The 19748-nt window shown below is 38.7% G+C and overlaps 1 protein-coding gene across 1 annotated transcript in view; it reads left to right on the top strand.

Annotated features, from left to right (window-relative positions):
* Positions 1–10129: 10129 nt before the first annotated feature.
* COL4A6 (collagen, type IV, alpha 6) overlaps positions 10130–19748 on the top strand; it is a 123336-nt gene continuing 113717 nt past the window's right edge. Inside the window, 2 exon segments of the mRNA XM_009997235.1 lie at positions 10130–10194; positions 11650–11698. Coding sequence (XP_009995537.1) covers positions 10130–10194; positions 11650–11698 — 114 coding nt within the window.

Here is a 19748-nt window from a genome sequence, read left to right as displayed (position 1 = left end):
ACTCTTTCTCCACTCCAACATGGGTCCTTCCCACAGACTGCAGCCCTCCAGGAACAGACTGCTCCAGCACAAGTTCCCCACAGGATCACAAGTCCTGCCAGCAAACTTGCTTATGCACAGATACTTCACACCTCCCAGCCTCTTCAGGTACATCTACCTACTCTGGTGTGGAGTCCTCCACAGGCTGCCGGTGGATATCTGCTCTATGATGGACCTCTATGGGCTACAGGGGGACAAGTCTGCCTTCATAATGGTATTCACCATGAGCTGTAGTAGAATCTGCCATGGGACCTGTAGCACTTCCTTCACTGACCTTGGTTTTTCTTCTCACATATTCTCACTCCTCTCTCCCAGCTGCTGTTGTGCAGCATGTTTCTTTTTCCTCTTCTTACACAGGTTATCCCAGAGTCCCTACCACCATCGCAAATGGGCTCAGCCCTTGCCAGTGGTGGGTCCATCTTGGAGCTGGCTGGCATTGGGTCTATCAGACAAGAGTAAAGCTTCTGGCATCTTCTCACAGAAGACATTCCTGCAATCCCCCTGCAACCAGAACCTTGCCATGCAAACCCAATACAGTTTTCTATGCTCACCCTCTTCAGTCAAACCCAGAAGGCAGTAAAGTTCCTAGAAGTCTTCATAATCAGTTTTTTAACAATTAGCATTAATCTTTATGCTTTAAACATCTACCATCTGTATTTGGCCTCTCCACCCTTTTAGCAACTGACAATAATATAGTATTTCTTTAATTTTAGTGTTTGGTAAGTTTCTCTCTGGTACACATTGAAAAGCTTAAGGGCTTCCTTGCTATTTTAAATAATCTTCTACTAGAATTATCAACATCCTTTCTGCCACTGAGACAAAAAAGCCACTGAAAAGCTTACAAGGAAGTTTAGGACAATACATTAACATCAATTAGATGATGGATCACTGTGAAACGTATTTGCTTAGCCTGATGGTTTAAAAAGAAAAAAGTAATGCCATTTCTGTCACTGCCATGACTAGCTGTGTTGTTCCTCCACAGTTACTTCCACAGCATATTAGCAATTTAACATTCTTTAAAGAGACCTGTATATTACTCTCACTCTTAGGTGCAGTGTGCTGATATTCTAAAAATACACACTTTCTGAGCAGGACTAAACCTGTCAATAAGCATTTTCTCATTCAAGCCTAAAGTTAAGGAATTTTCTAGGATACAAAAATTCATACTTCAGATGTAGATATTTTAACACTTTGTTACTACTATTGCTAAAGAGTTTGCAAGGTTTTAGAACAGAAAAGATACTGGCAAGATTTTTGTTCACATGCACGCTTGTGTGGAGGAGTGTCACTATTCTATTGTCAAGAAGCCTCCATAAGTATTCTGGATCAGAAACTAAATGTGCTTCCCCTTCATAAAAAAACCCAAAAATCCCACCCACAAAACCAAACTTTTGTACTGATGTTTTCACTGTTTGCCTGGGCAGACTCCAGGCACAGGCTTCTAGAAATTTTCATGGCACTAACTTCCCCATTAAGAAAGGGCTGAATGAATACTGCAAGTTGAGCTGACTATCCAAAAAAGACAAACAACAAAACACAACCAAAACCATGTCAGCCTTGTAACTTTTTTAATCCTCTCTAGACTTTTTCCTTGTTGTTTTTAAATATTTATGACTTAATTTTTTTAAAAGTAACAGTTTTGCGAAAAACTCAGTTTTCTCCTCCTGACTGACTACACAGTGATTGGATGAAGAAAGATATGAGAAGTTAATCAGAAATTCTCATTTTTTTTATTGCATTGAAGAAATCTTCTTTTATTTCTGAATACATTTGCCCTTTAGGGTTCAATATACAAGAAAAGTGTCCTGAAACTAATTCAGAATCAGTATTTTCTCTGATAAACTTAGTTCATATTGTCTGAATGGCAGCTGGAAGTTATTTTGCCTTTCAGGAACAATGGCTTCTGCTGTCATTTGGCACTACAGGTTGGTTCATAGTAAGATGACTCCAGAAAAATCACTGCCCCATAAAAAGGATTATTTTTAAAAGGTTTTGAAACTGAGTCCATAAGCACCTTTACCTAAATATTGTTTTGCAGTGGCACTTCTTGTTAGGAAATCAAATTTTCTGGGACATGAAGGCTTGCCTAGTCTTGTCTGCAGGTCGCATTAGTTTTTATTGCTTTAAGTAAAGCCATTTAATTGTGGTTTATAATTGCTATTTTAATTCAAGGTGTAGAAAGAGTGCAGTTCATTGTCCAGGGTGGTCATTTTCTTCTTCTCTGTTGGACACATGCAAAATTTAAGTGCATAAGAAGAACAATTTGCTTCTGGAGAATCAATGCTGTATTTAGTGGACACAGACTGATGCTAAATAGTCTCTTATGCATGAGTTATCAATACATTTCTTTCTTAATGAAGGAACATTAGCCTCCATCGCTAAAAAGGGGAAGCCAAAAAAGAATCTAACACAACTGTTGAATTAATGGTTGCTTATTCTTGACAGCTTTATATAATAACAAATGCTCACTATATTTTAACCCAGAGTACAGGAGTTAGAGAGGGTAGACAGCAGAATGGACAGTAACAAAATTAACTATTCTGAATATACTGTCAACTTTTGATGTTATTCAGAGTACTGGAGAAATACCAAGAAGTCCAGTATGCATCATCAAAATCATCATGCTTAATTTTCCTAGATTAATAAAACAGAGAAAGGTAGGGGTACCAAGAAAATTACAAAGAAGCAAGCATTTGGGCTAGGGGTAAATTACATGGACTAAGAACTTTTTTCAACACATGGGGATGAGAAATATTGCCAAAGTGTTTAACAAAGTTAATTTGTTTAGCAACAAGTGGTTATTAAAGTAGTAGGATATGTAAGCCAACAGTTGAATGAAAAAATGGATCTGGCATTGGTATTATAAATAGTCCTGGACTCCAAGTCACCATTTCTGCACCACCCTGTTTATACTAGCATACAAATAAAGAAGCATAAGTAACATCTTTCTAGATTAAGACAGAAAAGTAGAAAACTCCTACTATAAGAACAGTATGAAGGAGCTGATAACAAGGGAAAAAAGACTGCTGGCCTATAGCAGGAAAAAACCCAGTAACCTTCTCAAGAGTTTCATAGGCTCTTAACAGCCTAAGTAACAGAGGAGAAAGAGATGACCTTCTCAGATCAGAAGCTGGGAATGAAAACCAGTCAGCCAATTATTCCAACACCTAAGTAATGACTTGAAACACCATTTAAAACCTGTACTTGTTATCAAGCGCTCAGTGATTTTTCTTGATATCTCCTGTTCACAAAAGAATCCAATAGCACTTTATTAAATACAACACACCAATGCATATTAACAGCACATATCTTATATATAAGAAACATAATGGTATTTGTGTTTGAGAAGGTGCTACAAGGTGAACAGGAGGCTTTTACCTCCCAACCATATAAGCACCAGGTGGCATATGGGTAACTCAGGTTAAAAAAAACAATGTAAAGTGCAACATTACTGACACACGTACAATCTTCTGCCCTTCCACTCTGATGCCAATCCTCTAATGTAGTTGAAGTTCCTGAAAGACTTAAATTAGAAACAGGAGTCTGTCAAAACCAAAGAAACAAAAACAAAAAAACAACAACCAACAACCCTTCAGTGTCCACATTCAAAGCTTGAGATCTTACTCTCAGTACAAACATCGGCAAGTTGCTTCACTTTATCACTATGATTGCCAAATAAAGTCAAATTTCATGACCAGTCACTCTTTAAGTTACAGAATCACAGAATCTTAAGGGTTAGAAGGTACCTTGAAAGATCATCTAATCCAACTCCCTTGCCAGAGCAGGACCACCTAGAGCACATCACACAGGAATGCGACCAGGTGTGTTTTGAATGTCTCCAGCTAAGGAGACTCCACAACCTCTTTGGGCACCCTGTCCCAGTGCTCTGTCACTCTCACAAGAAAGTTTTTTTTCTGATGCTCACGTGAATCCTCCTATGCTCCAGTTTGTACCCACTGCCCCTTGTCCTATCACTGGACATCACTGAAAAAAGACTGGCTCTGTACTCCTGACACTTACGCTTAAACATATTTGTAAACACTGATGAAGTCACTCCTCAGTCTCCTCTTCTCCAAGCTAAAGAGACCCAGCTCCCTCAGCCTTCCCTCCTCAGGGAGATGTTCCACTCCATCATCTTTGTGGCTCTATGCTGGAGTCTTTCAAGCAGTTCCCTGTCCTTCTTGAACTGAGGGGCCCAGAACTGGACACAATATTCCAGATGCAGCCTCACCAAGGCAGAATAGAGGGGGAGGAGAACCTCCCTTGACCTACTAACCACACCCTTTCTGATACACCCCGGGATGCCGTTGGCCTTCTTGGCCACAAGGGCACATTGCTGGCTCATGGTCATCCTCCTGTCCACCAGGACCCCCAGGGCCCTTTCTCCTCCACTGCTCTCCAGCAGATCAGCCCCCAACCTGTACTGCTACATGGGTTTGCTCGTCCCCAGATGCAAGACTCTACACTTGCCCTTGTTGAATTTCATCAAGTTTCTCCCTGCCCAACTCTCCAGCCAGTCTAGGTCTCCCTGAACAGCAGCACAGCCTTCTGGTGCGTCAACCACTCCTCCCAGTTTAGTGTTATCAAACTTGCTGAGGGTGCACTCTGTCCCTCATCCAGGTCATTGATGAAGATATTCTTCTACCATAGTCAATAATGTGATCTTATCTACCATAACTACCTCTCCAAATATAACACAAGAGGGTGAGAGGTGCAACTATTACAGTAGAGAGAATAAAAGTCTGAATTTCATATATACACACACCTCAGCTGCAACCAAGGGTGTTATAAGTGTGGCTTCCAAAGCCATTCAAATTCCCTAGGAAACAGTACAGCATAAATCTCTTTCTCCAAATGTATGGTGCAGTTTAAAACTAGAAATTCACACCAATAGCAATGAAAGTTAGTCCTAGAGTAAACACTTTTCCAACATGTTTAATATTTTTCAGCTTAAAGTCCTGACAAATACAGACACTGGGAAAAAGACTCACTAGCTTGTTTTCAGCCAGTTATGTGAACAGAGCTTTGATTATCTCTGGAAAAGTTGAGGAGGAAAAGCAGGTGTTTCAGCAGATCTGCAGCAGCACAGCTTATCTAACATAGAGCAGGGTCATATTAGCCTACAGGAGGACAGTTTTACAGGTCTAGCTATATGCCTCAATAAAATGGATCATTTTGTAGGTAATTAACTATAATGAAAAGGCAAATAACTAAGGACATTGCACACAGATGACTTTTACAGTACCAGGAGAGAGAAGTGGTTGAATTCTAACTCTGACATTTTCATTCTCTGTACAGATTAGGTAAAAGAGACAAAATACATACAAGACTAAACTATTTTCCTTCCCCTCCAAATGAGTGAAGGGACAAAGAAATCCAACAGAGCTGCAATAACTATGGGCCTTGATGACTATTACCTTCAAGTAACAGTCTGCTGTTATCTGTATCTAGTCCTCTCTCTGACTCCTAAACCACACAGTTCAGGTAATAAAACCTCACTGTCAGTATCACCCCTACAGTTTGGTTTTGTTACATTATAACAGAATAATGCAGTGTGTTTGCACATATAAGACACTCTCCACAAAAGGGTTAAATACAAAATTAAAGTCCTGAATACTGCTGTGTTGACAACTTGAGATATAGCTTCTTGACTAGTTGCAAGTAAGAAAAAAGCATTTAAGTAAATACGAAGCCTCCAGATCACAATTTAACTACACAATTCTGATTAATTCTTGACTACATGATATGTAAGTTGTCTGAACAGAAAGTACATCCAGAAGCATATTTGTACTATCACATAATTCTAGACTTATAGGGTAATTCAGGCTGGAAGAGGCCTCAGGAGGTTACTCAGTCCAGCCTTCCAGTCAAAGCAAGACAGCAAAGATGCAGAGTTTCATAAACAAACGTCACTCAGTATCAAAATCTTTTCCAAGCAGATTAAAATCTATTAATACATTAAGGTTTAAGTATCAAGCATTTTATAGGCAGAGACTAAAGAACTCACAAGTTTAAGCTAAAGCGTTTTATTTGCAGTGTAGCTTTACAATTATCTAATTGCCCAATCTCTGTACCTCCTAAAACATAGGACACATCTTCTCACAACAAGTTCTCTAAGAAAGACTTAGAACAAGAGCAAATAAATGTTTTTTTTAATAAGCATTAGAATTCCATTTTATAACAGGACCCTTTTCTCTTCAGCTCAGCTAAATTTATTCTGTTGATAACTTCACATTACATCAAAGCCTTTCCTTCACAAATCACACTCTTAGCAATTACACAATCAGCACAATTCCTTTTTCAAAGCTGCACTGTATATTTAATAAGGTTTAATTGCATTGCTCATCTTTTACAGGAGGATAAAGGGTGCTGCTTCAGGATTATTACAACTGTACCAGCACTATATCTTTTATCAAGGTTTATTTTAGGAATTCTGGAGAAGAGATGGTTTACTGCACAGAAAAGTCTGCAGTCAACTTCAAGTAGCCAAATACTACATATAGCAAGAACTCAAAAGCACTCCAGCAGTTTTAAACATCACCAAGTCCATACAGATCTACGAAACAGGTAATTTAAAAGTGCCTTCATTCAAAGCAATGTGTCTGGTACTATGATTACTGGCAGAGGCTGCTTTCCATTCAGTATGCTTGCGAAACACTATTCCTAGAATGTGTGAGTGTTATCTGGCCATCTTTCTATGTGGTGATACCAGTGGAGAGTTTACACAATCAATGCAATTAGAGAAGGAAGCATTTTAATCTAAGTGAATGAAAGGTAAAAATGTACAATACATCTTTGCTGTATGTGCAGAACAGATCCTTTACTGCACTTTGCTCCAGGCAGAAAATGTGATTTGTTGGGATGTTCTTACTGATTTCAGTTGGTTTGTATTTCAGAGAAGTTTTTGCATGTTCCAGTAAAATCAATAGTAACTAATTGCATTATGGTAAGTAATATTGCTTATTCGTTGTAGAAAAAGACCACTATGTAAATTTACATTGGCTGTGAAATAAACAAAGTAGTACTTTGTCCTATAAAAATATCCCTACTTTAAAAAACAGTAATTGGTTTAGACACTTACAGTGAGTAGATTAATACATTAATGACCAGGAAAACTGAAGTCTAGTAGATTCCACTCAACTATTAGACTACTTCCATCATATTGTAAAACTATGTAAGATACATAACAGTTTTGCATGCATGACCATAGTAGATCCTATTAGGGTCCAAATGGTTTGTGTAAGTAGGCTTCACTCAGGATTCCTTGATTTGATTGTATTTTAGAATGTGCCAGAATACACCTTGAGATACAAGTTTTATTATATATCTTTAAGAGCCACAAAAAGTCAAAAGAAAACACATGACAAATAACAAGTTGCAAGCAGGAGTGCTTGATCCTTAAAATGTTATGAAATGAGAGAGTCTTGTGCATGACTAATCAAGACACATCCATGGAATTTCAAGATGAAATACTTTTTGAATCCTAAAAGCCAGAATCCATCTCTTTCTGCTTTTACTGACACAGCTTTCATAACTAGAAATAGCCACAGCCAGTTATGAAATGAGAAATAATAATAATAAAACCACTATGATAGAATAGTTATGACAAAGAAAAGAAACATCATTTACAAATTGACCATATTAATAAAATGCATTGTAATTAATGACATGGTAACCTCTGAAAGGAAAAGAATCCCAACTAAAGTTAGCAAACTTTCATTAATAACACATTACTTTCTTAAGCACAAGTGACACCTGTCTTGACAACCTCCCTTACTATATTTGAACAACTGTTTTTATCCCTACACTTTCTATCAAACTGAAGTTATAACAGCATACAAAGAAAAAAACCCAAGACATTGCAGAAGTTCATAAATTTTTAATAACATTTGGGCTGACAAAGTCTATTTACACTCTGAAAACCTAGACCATAATTATGAGGGGAACTTTTTTCAGTATTATCAATAGAGAGTCCCTAACTTCAGTTGATTTTCATAGATTAGTACCATTCAAGACCTAGTCCATCTGTGTTCTTTAATTAATTTCCTAGTCACAGCTTGCCATCAAGTTTTCTATAGCACACTGCAAGCATAAACCTGCTGAGAGGGAAAAAAAAATCTGCTTATAGGAAGAAATAATTTGCTTATATACTTGTATGTAGATTTGTATTACCAACACTTAAGCAATAATAGTTGCTTAAAACACATTATAAGCACTCATACCCTTGAATGAAAGCATACAACTAATAAGCACCTTTTTTTTTTAACAGTGTAACTTGAAATCACTTAATGCAGTTATGACACCATCTTCCACCTCATTCATCACTCCACTCTCAAGTCCTCAGCCACTTGTACACTGTTCATCAGTAGTTACACACTTCATTCTGCATCAACAATGAGTCTGCATGGGCAGGATCCATAGACTACTCACCAAGTTTAGATGGAAAACCAGCAACACAATCTAAACAATTAAATTAATCCTTAATTGAGTATGAGGTTTTGGGGTTTGGTTTTTCTTGGTAAATCCACATTGGCAGATGACTCTCAAATATGTTTACCTTGTAACTTATCACTAGCCATATACAATACTTGAACCAATTGGAGCAAAGAAAGTAGTACTTTTGCTACATGTGTATTACGAGATTGAATAACAATTTTCAATATTGATAAGGACACCAGAACGACCTGAACTCATCCCACCAGATTCATGCTAGGGAGGATTCTTACACAGGGCTCCAAACAAAATTCACTGAAGCAACAGTGTATATCAAGCATACTGCTACAGTGTTAATTCTACCCTTTTTGAAAATGAGAAAAAGAATAATTTAGTGTTACCATCACTGGATATTCAAGAACATCAGAACACCAAAGTATTGAGAAGCCATTAGACCTTTCTGAAAAAAATAAGTGAAACTTATGTAGGTTGGAACAGAGGTGTTCCTCTGTTCTGAAGACCTTTGGGTCTTTAGATTATCTTATCTCACTGTGGGGTAGTAAATCCCCAGAGAAATGCATCCCAAATGAGCTGCAGCACAAGGTGGTGTTAAGAACCAGGAACTCCACCATTGCTTTTTTTCTTTTCGTTATTTCTCCCAAACAAGAAAGGACTGACTTCAGGGTCAGCCCACACAGTCTCCTTTCCCACAAGCTCCCACCAGTTGCACACACAAGACCCTGCTTGGATGCTTTCCTGAAGAAAAAAAGGGAATGCACACACAAACCTCCTCATCCTCCACCTGCAAAAACAGTTAAGTCCTGTAGGTGAGACTGACCGGATCTTTCCTTAGGGGTGAAAATTAAGGAAGGTAGCCTGGGGGGAGGTCGTGTTTAATAGCAGCAGAACTAGTAATGCAGGCAATGTGGAGACAAGCAGTTCCCCAAATCGGCAAGCACTGGTGGCACACTAATATCACTTACACTTGGGTACACACCTGAGCATAAGAAGGAGGGGCAGAAGGGGAAAGGAGTATATTATGACTGGTCTTTGCTTTTTGGAAGGGCAGATGAAAGGTCTACGAAGTTTCACTGTAAAGGAATGCACTTCAAAGGAGAATTCAAGACAAATAAGATTTTGTCAGTTCTAACTGCAAAATTGAAGAGTAGAGGAGGAGTAGCAGAAAGGTATTCTACACCTATTAACTGTAACATGTTATGATTTTTCAACTAGGGAGTAATCCTAAACAACAGAAATCTGGATTTGTTTTCCCTTCCAAGTAAACTTAAAGTTAACACCCATTAAGAAGGAAATGTAAAAATCTGAAATTAACACATGCTGAAGTATGAGCCTTTTAGTTAATTCCACCGCTTGTTAACAGATAAATGTCTTATTCAAGTACACTCCCAAGAAGCTGGGACAGCACCTCTCTCCCAAAGAGAAAAAACCAAAATTAATCTCCCGGCCACCTACTGAGCCCCCTCTACAACACTGCACACACTACTGTCTCTGCTAACAACACAGTTTGGGTTTTAGAGCGTAGAAATACAACCCTCAGGAAAAGCAAGGGGAAAGCAGGGCAGCCCCAGGCGCGCTCCCCCGGCAACCCGCGCCTGCGAGGCTCCGGCGCCCTGCCTCGGCCAGGAGGGACTCGGAGATGCAGGTGAAGGCTCAGCGGGCAAGAGCTCAGACACCTCTTCACGAAGACCCTCGGGGAGGGGGGTAGAGCGGGGGGCTCTTTTCCTCCTTTGCCCCAGAGGAGCAGCGGGTTCCGAGCACACACAAAGCTCGCCCAGGCTTCCCCCGCCTCGCACTCTCGCTCCCTCCTGCCTCCCCTGGATTTACCTCCAATGTCAATTTTTCAACTCAAATTTTTGTGCTTTTCTGAAAGGCTCTGGGCAGACTTCTTTAGGGAAATGAGCCACACTGGGTTTCCACAGCTGCTGTTTAGTGTAAGTGCTGGCAGTGGGAACTGCCCCTCTTCTTTCTGCTCATGAGAAAAGAGCTGACATCTGGAAGCCATAGAAAAGTAACCTCTAGGCTCCTAATGACACAGCCTGACCAGGTGACACAGAGTCATTTTCCTTGCTGCTAGAGGAAGAATTAAGAAATGCTTCCAAGAATTGCATGGTGGAGGAAACAGAGTAGGAAGTGCAGTGCCTCTGGTTTGTGGCTTTGGGGTTTGTTTTCCTGCACTGTCCCAATCTGGTAAGTGCAGAAAGCAGACAAGAAACACACGATGGCTCTGCACAGAAATCCCAGTGGGAAACCAAGCTGTTGGATAGGAGCTTACAGCCTGGGAATGCAGATGTGCATGTTAGCAGGCATATGTACATAGCAAGGTATGCCTAATTACCAAGCATCTGGGCATCTTGGTTTTCGTATTTGCAAGAGAGTGGTGATATTGCAAAGCACAGAATTACTAGGCATGAAAACACTTGGGAATCCCTCAGTGAAGTGAATGCAGTTATAAATCAGGCTGTATTGAAACCCAGACTCTTCCAACCTGTGTAAAGTAATGTGTTGGTGGGACAGACATTGGCCTGCATTTTCACAAAAGGCTCAGGCTACCATAATTACCTGACAGATTGGTGTGACTCAAAAAATCTTAGAAAAAGAAGGCAGAGAGCAGAGCTTGGTTACTGGCAAGGCTGTTAGCACTTTACCCAGACAGAGTACTCTCTCTGCAGAGACTGGAGAGGGCAAAAGAGGGTGAACAGAGTTACAATCAACAAGAAATGACTAGTAGAATAAAAATATAGCTCTGAATAACAGTGTGTTGGCTAATGATACACCAGCAACATCCACACCAAGTAAATTTCTCTCCTCATCATAAAAAAAGCAAGAGCAGCAGGTGGTCTTTTACCACAGGAGAAGGCTGCCTGGACAGTAGGGTAAAATTCAGCTGACCCCTTCTCACTCTGTATTTGGATAAAGAAGGTACTATGAAAATGGTTTCAGTCTTACCACATTTGTATAAGGAAGCCTTGAGCATTTTTGCCTAGAAGCTAGAAGGAATGCTTGCACCAGGCTATGAAAACACAAAATGCTCTGCTAGTGCCAAGTATTGTGCTGACTAAACATACAAAGCAGAATCGTTCAGTAGTTGGACCTTAAGAGACCTGGCTCCCAAACCCCCGTTCCCGCCCGTGACTCTGTCCCTTTCTCTCCCTGCAGGCTGGTGCTGCTGCTGCTCCTCGGCCTGAGCGCGGAGCTGGCGAGTGGGGTAAGTGAGCAGGTCCTGGCCGCTGTGCCTCACCAAACCTGTCGGGGTTTGGGCATCTTTCGGCCAGAAAACAGACACCTCCCCAGGCCCCTCGAAGAAATACGGGGATGTTTTTTAATTGCCCTACACCTCTGCTCCCGAATTTCTCGGTTCCTTTCGCCTGCTGGACTTTGATTAATGTTTGCAAAGTGTGTGGTGAAAGACCACCTGTGTTCGTTGTAGCAGCTTTCCAGGTCTGAAAGGATGATCAGGATCTCTCTTTGCATCTGACAACATTATTTTTTAGCCTCTTCTGAAACCTTTCTGTGAAAAGCTGATCCTTTAGATCCTTGCTCGTGAGGGATCCAACCCAGCCTCGTAACTAGGTAGAAGTGATGTGAGAAATTAAAGGATTAAGCTGCTAAGTGTTGTATCAGGGTTCATGACTATGAATTAGGAAATGAGTTTTGAATTCCAAGTTGGCATACAGAAGCAATGACTTTGTGATCTGTCAGTGTGACAATTTTATGACATAAATATACATTTTCTCTTACTGTTCCTAATTAATGTTTAGACAGATTAGTAAGTGATCACAGACTTCTTTAATGTTCATAATTTTCACTTTTTGGGCATGTGGCAATAGATTTTCTGCAATTGGGATGCTGAAATTGTTAGCCCACTCAACTGTAGTGAATTAAAGAATCCTTTGGACCATTTGTAGACTAAATTAAGTGTCTGGCTGATGTACAGTCAGCAATTCGAAAAATCTCTTTGTTAAATTATTATGTAAATTAAGATTATATAATAATCTTTGAGATCCATATTTTATAGCCCACATGCAGTAATGAATTAATGAAAGTACTTAGTGTAATATCTTGTTAGCATGTTTATTTTATTTCAACTTCTAACAGTCTTCCAACAAAAACAGTTAAAAAATGGGTTCTTGATTTCTCAGCCAATGTTTTTCTACTGCATTTGCTACTCTTTTGATTAAACTTTTAAGGATTTAGAGCCTTATTGTGCAACTGAGAAGAAATCTTTTGAAGACTTTTAATAGCAGAGGGCTTTACACTTTTCATAAATATGAAAAGCTTGGTTCTGCTTTGCACTTGTGATAATCAATTGCACTAGTAGAATTTCATCATCCTGATCAGGTGGTAGTAACAAGCTCTAATCTTCTCAAAGATTAAAAGATTAGACAATGTGGGAAGCTGTGAGAGGTTTTTTTCTTTTTACGCTTTTTTCTTTGCTCCAACAAAGCCAATAACTATTCCAGTGGTATTTAAGTGGAAATTACTTTTATAAAGCAAGTATTTTAAAGACTTTCTGTAACAAAAGCCACATTTTGCAGTCACTTTTATAAGTTCATGCAGTTCATGCAGTCAGTGAAATTATTCCTGTTTGGTGCAGACTTAACTGACAGCAGCTTATTAATTGTTTGCTCCAGTTTTGCCTCATACCTGTGGGAAAGCATGTCTCCTGCAGTCAGATTTTCATTAGTTCCCTGACACTGTGTGCATTTCATTGCCCATAAAGGGACTTTGTCCATTTAAATCTATTGCAAGGAACAAGATTCATATCTACATGCCATTTTTAAGCCTTCCTGACAGTTTTCTTCAGAATTAGAAAACAGGCGACTCTTTGTTTTTGTGTAATCATTGTGAAAGTATAAAAAAGAATCAGAAATAAGTCCTTAAAATACTTGGGTTTAGTGCTTTAAATGTCTAAGCAGTTAAAATATTTAATTGTTTCTACTAAAAATGTTGTTCAATATACTCAACAGGAAAGATGTACAACTATAGAGTCATAGAATGGTTAAGGTTGGAAGGGACTTAAATATCATCAGGTTCCAGCTTCCCTGCTGTGAGCAGGAACACCTCACACTAGACCAGGCTGCACAAGCCTCATCCAACCTGGCCTTGAACACCTCCAGGGAGGGGGCTTCCACAACCTCCCTAGGCAACTATTCCAGCACCTTTCTACCCTCATGGTGAAAAATTTCTTCCTGATGTCTAACCTAAATCTACCCTCTTTGAGTTTAAAACTTTACCCCTTGTCCTATCACAGCCCTCTCTGGTGAAAAGCCCCTCCCCAGCTTTCCTGTAGCCCCTTCAGGCACTGGAATGTGCTCTAATTAGGGTCTCCCTGAAGTCCTCTCTTCTGAGTGAACAGCCCGAAGTCTCTCAGCCTGTCTTCATAGCAGAGGTACTCCACTCCTTTTGATCAACTTCAGATACAGTATTAGGTAAATGACTTTCTGGTATTGATGAATTAAGAACATGTCCTAACACCTTCCAGTATGAAGTGAAGTGTTAAGAGAAGATACTAGTGATTGAAATAGTTTTTGCAGTGAGCAGAGCTTTTTTAGGGAAAGCAGGATCCTGAAACATTTCTTAATAATTTGAAGTGACTGAGCATAGTGAAGTACAATCTTAATAAAATTAGGTTGAAACTTCTAGTCAATTTGGAATAAGAACCTTTAGAAGACTATCTGCAGACAGTCAATTAGTAAAGCGCTTATTGCTAAAGATGTGATTTGCAACATTGTTAATCTTCTTTCAAATAATCTAATTTCTAATATCTGTTGTAATAGAAACATCCTAAATATTGTACCAAATTATATGTTTGTCAAGAATGTTACTGTGGACATGAGTAGGACAGAGTGGCTGGTGTGTCAAGCCAGCATCTTGGTTAAAGTTGTATCAGAGATGGCTTTGAGTCAGGTCTCAATTACAGGGTAGAGTAAACCCTTCCTCTGTAAGAATAGGATTTTTAAATGTACGAGAACTAATGTCTCGTCTTGTTTCTCCTGGCTATAAATTATGATCTATTTTAAATGGCAGTACAAAATTAGTATTGTAATGCTATCTAGGTTTCCTTGAGCCGAATGTTGAAAACACACATGTGGTTACTTTGCAGAGAGATTGTTACCTTGTTTATAGACCAATTTCTGGGAGTGACCTCAGAGTTTCTCCTAAGAGCTTTCAGCAGAAGTCATTCCAGAAGCTATGCTTCATTCACGTTTTCAATCTTTTATTATCAGTAATTTGCATGAATAATGAACCAGGAATGTCAGGTCAAGGTGTAGGTATTATCTTCAAGATATTTGTTACACTGACATTCAGGTGAGATAACTCCTCATTTATTGCCTTTCTGCCATTGTTTAGCTAGTTGAGCAAACCTGGGAACCACTGTTGAGACTTACTGTTGGACATGTTCACTTGGAATAACTGAGCTTTCAGATAGAGTTCTGTTAGCTTTTATTTCACAAGTCATGTACTGTTGCAACTCTTCCAAATCTTCTGGTGTGTTGATCTGGGTAAGACAGCTTCTAATCTGCATGCGTGAGTGTAGAGACACTCGTTTTGTGAAGATTCTTACACTGCATTAAGAGTGGTTGTTCTGCAAAGGTCAAGTTTGAATAATAATAAGTTTTTATCAAAATAATGAGTGTTATTCCCTGGTTCTGTAGCAAAATGATGATCATTACTTAAACAAAAAAGTAAGCAGCGGAGAGTTCATAATGGTGCTAATTATTGAACTTTATACGTTTCAGAAGATGTTGACATAAATCTTGCTACTTGTGTTCAAAGTAATATTTTCTTTTCAGAATAGCTTCATCTCCTCTCAGGTCTGAGGAAACGTAAAGAGATGGAATCAGTACCAAGTCAAATGAACTGTCCTGTTGATCTACTTCTTCTCTGGCTTTTTTTCCAGATTTTTCATAGTTCTTGCTGGTTGAAAGTTAGTTTGGCCCCCTGATTCTGCTCTTACCCAAATGGATGCAAAACTGTCGAGATCTCTATGGTCTGTTCTAGCTTCCCTTCTTGTTGTTTCTGCAGTATTTGTATTAGATTTGGGTATGTCAACCTCATTGGGCCACTACACCAGCACTGTCCAGTTTGCACAGTTTCTGCTCACTTGGTTACCTTCATGTTGAAAGAACCAATGCTGTGAACCAAACTGGGCAGATATTGAAACTGAGATGTCAACAGCTACTGTATTCTAAGTTTGCCATATTCAGTCTCTGCTGTATTTTCTCCTATTTAACTGGAACCTACTGTACTTTGTACAGCCTCCAGCCCTTGTCTCAACGTGCTCTTAAGCTCGTCTACCTTTCTAGCTCTCCTTTGTGCCTAGCAGTCCAGGGAGGCTGCCAGTATGACTCCTGGCAGTTAATCCTATAGTGCTTTTTCTGATGCTTCCCTGTTAGCAGCTGTAAGGACATGTCAATGCCTGTTACCAAGGAGTCTCTGTTGCACACATCTGTTTAAGAGGGTTACAGCTAATTTTTGTTGCTTTTCCTGTTACTAATAGGAACAAACGGTTCCATCCTTGACATGAGCATTTGGCAAGACATCAGTGTGATGTATAACACAGGTAAAATCTAAATGTCATTGGGAACTAGCTAGAAAAGGCAATAATACATCAAAGTTTCAGTAAGAAATGAGAGTAATTTTTCCTTTTCCTTTGGTTTTGCATATTTGTCATTTTTCCATTTTCATTGAACAGAAAAGAGGTTGAAAAAAGGTAGCATCAGCACATTAACTGCTTCTTCTGAAAATAATCTTCCTACCTTTTTTTGTTGTTGTTGTTGTGGCATTGTTTTAAAGCTCTAAATATCAACAAGTCAGTACTTATGTTTTCCCAACTTTTTATAATTACTGCATGTATTTTATCTGCTCACACTCTATCAGAGTTTTAAAATAATCTCCTTATGTTCAATATCCTCTTGTTTGAATCATTAAAGATATTTTCTATTAAGGAAGGCCATGTTCTCACAAGTGGTAAGGCTGTCTCTCTCTGGACATGAAATGCTATCTAGCTGTAGAAAGAAGTCTTAAACAAAAAAGTGTTCCCTTAGAAAATGATACAATTATAAAAGGAGTGATGGCTGTATTGCTCTTAATCCTTTTAAGTCTGCTTAGAATTCATAAACTTGTAAGTCAATTTTACAGAAATGCATATATAAACAGATGTCTTTATTGTAACAAAATTAAAGAGCTTCACTGGCACAATGAATAGTTGCTTGTGTTTCCCAAGCACCCAAGGAGGTGCAGGACCATTTTAAACTTACAGTAATTCTGCTTATATCAGTCAGATTTTTGCTGTGAAGGAGTGTGCAGATATCACTTGCTCTGTAGAATTTATATATTTTTTTATTTTCCGAAGTGTGTATATGTATACACTTTAAAAGCAGTTTGGAATTATTACTACTGCTATAGTGGAAACACATCAAAACAATAGGAAGGTGAATCATTGTGTTGTACTTTGATGACTGAGTGTATCCACAAAGCAGGGTGTAACTGAACTGGAAGAACATAGCCTGAAGGAGCAAAAACATTTGGCAAAAAGCAAGCTTGGAAAATTAAGAATTTACAGTAGTCTTTAGACTTTTCCATAAAAGTAGCCTGTAGATTTTCAGCCTCAGCCCTCCTTGAGAGGTTTCAGACTACCATCAAGGTCCGTGAAAAGGGGTTGAAAAGTTGGAGCATTATCTGTAAATTAATGTGTCCTTGTAAATAGCATCTGCATGAACTGCAGTACATGTGGAGTGTGGATTTCGCTGGAAGGTGAGATTGTCAGGTCCTGTGTTGCATTGGACATTGTACATCATTTTGCATACAAAACACTGACTATTGCTGGAAAGGTTTGAAGTGGGGTGAGTCTCGGTCTTGGGGGTATGACTGAGGTGGTCTGCAATAAGCCCTGAGTTCCAAAGGCAGAGTGCTTTATTTCTGGTGTACTTCTGAAATGCAAATGCTTTTAACTTTCATTAGGAGAATAAGTGTAACACAAATACATTGGAAGCAGTTTTTAAGAACTCTCATTGTAAGCTTTGTATGATCATTTTTACAAAAGAGGAGTAACAGTGCATTTTTAACCTAATGAAGTAGTTTTGGCTTAAACTGGAAACCACCCTTGAAATCTCCTACAGATGGTACTTGGCTTTTTTTGCTGTGGCTGGAAAAGGGTGTAAGGTGTAAGCTTAAGAAAAATGTAGAGGACAGATGTTAATGGGGTGGTGAAGGGAAGAATCTTTCAAAGCACTCCTGTAACAAAAGTGAAGTATTCTAGTCACCAAATACATGTAGGATTCTTAGCCTACTTTTACTACAAATAGATACAGGAAATGTTCTTTAAACTCTGCAGAGGTTTTATACATTGGTGACCATAAAGAGAATACTTTAGATGGTTTCTTGAAGGTAGTGATTATATGGTTTGCTTTGTGGTTCTTTTAACAGCCTTTATCTGTGTGTATCTGTAATCTTGTTAGGATTAAACTGAAATCTGACTAGATAATTAGAGTGAGCTTCAAATTGTAGTTTGACCTAATGCCTGGTAGTGGTACAATTTCCATGTGAATGGAGTGGCCCTGGAATACGTGGAGTGTTGAGAGACCTCAGCAGAGTCTCTGAGAGCTGAGGGCCTCCTGTAGCTCAAGAGTTTTTGCAAAGACTGCTCTTCTGAGGCTTTACAAACTGAGGGCTGTGTCAGAACATCTTTTAATGTTGCAGAACACGTTTTCCATTGAAGCTAAAATGTCTTCACAGGTGCTTCGGAGTGCACAGAATTGCAGAATAGGTTGAATCCTGAAATTAATGTACTTGTTAAAGTTATGGCAACAGTATTAGGTCTGTTTTGTCCCCCTTTTAAGGGTTCAGTTATCACGGACATGGATTTCACGCTGTTTCCCTCACATAAATACGAAGTGACATGTTGCAATTTTAACTTTAAACTATAGCATCACTGGTGGTCTTACTGTCTTGTCTTTCATCCTGAGTGATTTGCAGATATCCTTCAGCCATGTCTGACCATGCTATTGTGTCAGCCTAAATACTGGTATTACCATCGTGCATGTGTGAAGAAAGCTTTGCCCCAACTCATAGATCAAGCCAATGTTAAGATTGGATTGTCACTCCTAGTTCTCTGCTTTACCCACTGGATGAAAACAGGTATTACAGCCAGGAAATGCAAAATATCGCTTTGCATAATGATCTTAGGTCTAGTATGTAGTTCTGCTTCTTTGAATTGTTGCACCATAACTGGTAGTGTTTTGTGTGCCCTAAGGCTCTTCTAAAAATGAGGCAGTTTGTACAATCTCCTTTTGGAGACCTGGAAAGGTTGAACCTTTGAGCAGTAAGGCACAAAACTAAAAAGTGCATTATGGCTATTTAAAGACTCTTCCATTGATTTTTTTAAATTTTTTTTTTTTTTTTTTTTTTTTCCTATGTGCTAGCATGATGCTGTGAAGTTTCCAAAGAATCTGACTAGTTTTTATCTTTCGGCTTCACACTATCCAGCCAAGTTCTACACGTGCTTCATAGAGGAGTGGCAAGGATTAAAAACCAGCTAGTTAGTCTCAGCTGCAATCTGACAGTGATAGAATATAATTTATTAATGTTTGTATCAGATCTCCAGTGCTACTGTAACTTCTCAACTCTATTCAAGGATAACTTTGCAAACAGCAAACTAAAATGTTTACCAAGTATTTTGGATAGAAGGAAACTGATGTGACATTTAAAAAAAAAAATAGAATGCTGTGATTATGAACTATTTGTGGGTTTGTTTTGTTGGTTGGTTTGTTTTGGGTTGTTTTTTTTCCCAAGAATAAATCTAATTAATGAAACAACAGATATAGGGTACATTTCAGCAAACTGATGGTTTGGGTTTTTCGTTTTGTTTTTAATTTAAAAATTTAGGAATTTAATAACTTTCTTTCTGAGCTGCCATTAGCAGAAGTGTTCTGCAGCAGACTGTATTTAACCAGACCCGTTTCTTACGTCTTAGTTTGTGAAACAAAGGAAAAGGAAACTTTGGGGTTTTATTATTTGTTTAGTTTTGTTGATTTGAGTTTTTTTCCTTTTTTTTTTTTTTTTTTTTTTAATTAAGCTACTGTCCAGACCTGGAATAATTGTTTTACAGTTTTCTCTGCATAAAAGACTGTCAGCCCAGTCATCTTTGTGCAGCAATACTGGTAACAGTTTTTTGATTATATGATACCATTGAATTCACCAGAAATTAATTGTGCTGAGTTATATATTGAGTTATATCTTTTCTACATATAATA

The sequence above is a fragment of the Chaetura pelagica genome, unplaced genomic scaffold (genome assembly GCF_000747805.2).
Source record: "Chaetura pelagica isolate M959 unplaced genomic scaffold, ChaPel_1.0 scaffold344, whole genome shotgun sequence".
In the NCBI taxonomy this organism is placed as follows: Eukaryota; Metazoa; Chordata; class Aves; order Apodiformes; family Apodidae; genus Chaetura; species Chaetura pelagica.
This window is presented reverse-complemented; position numbering and strand designations above follow the sequence as displayed.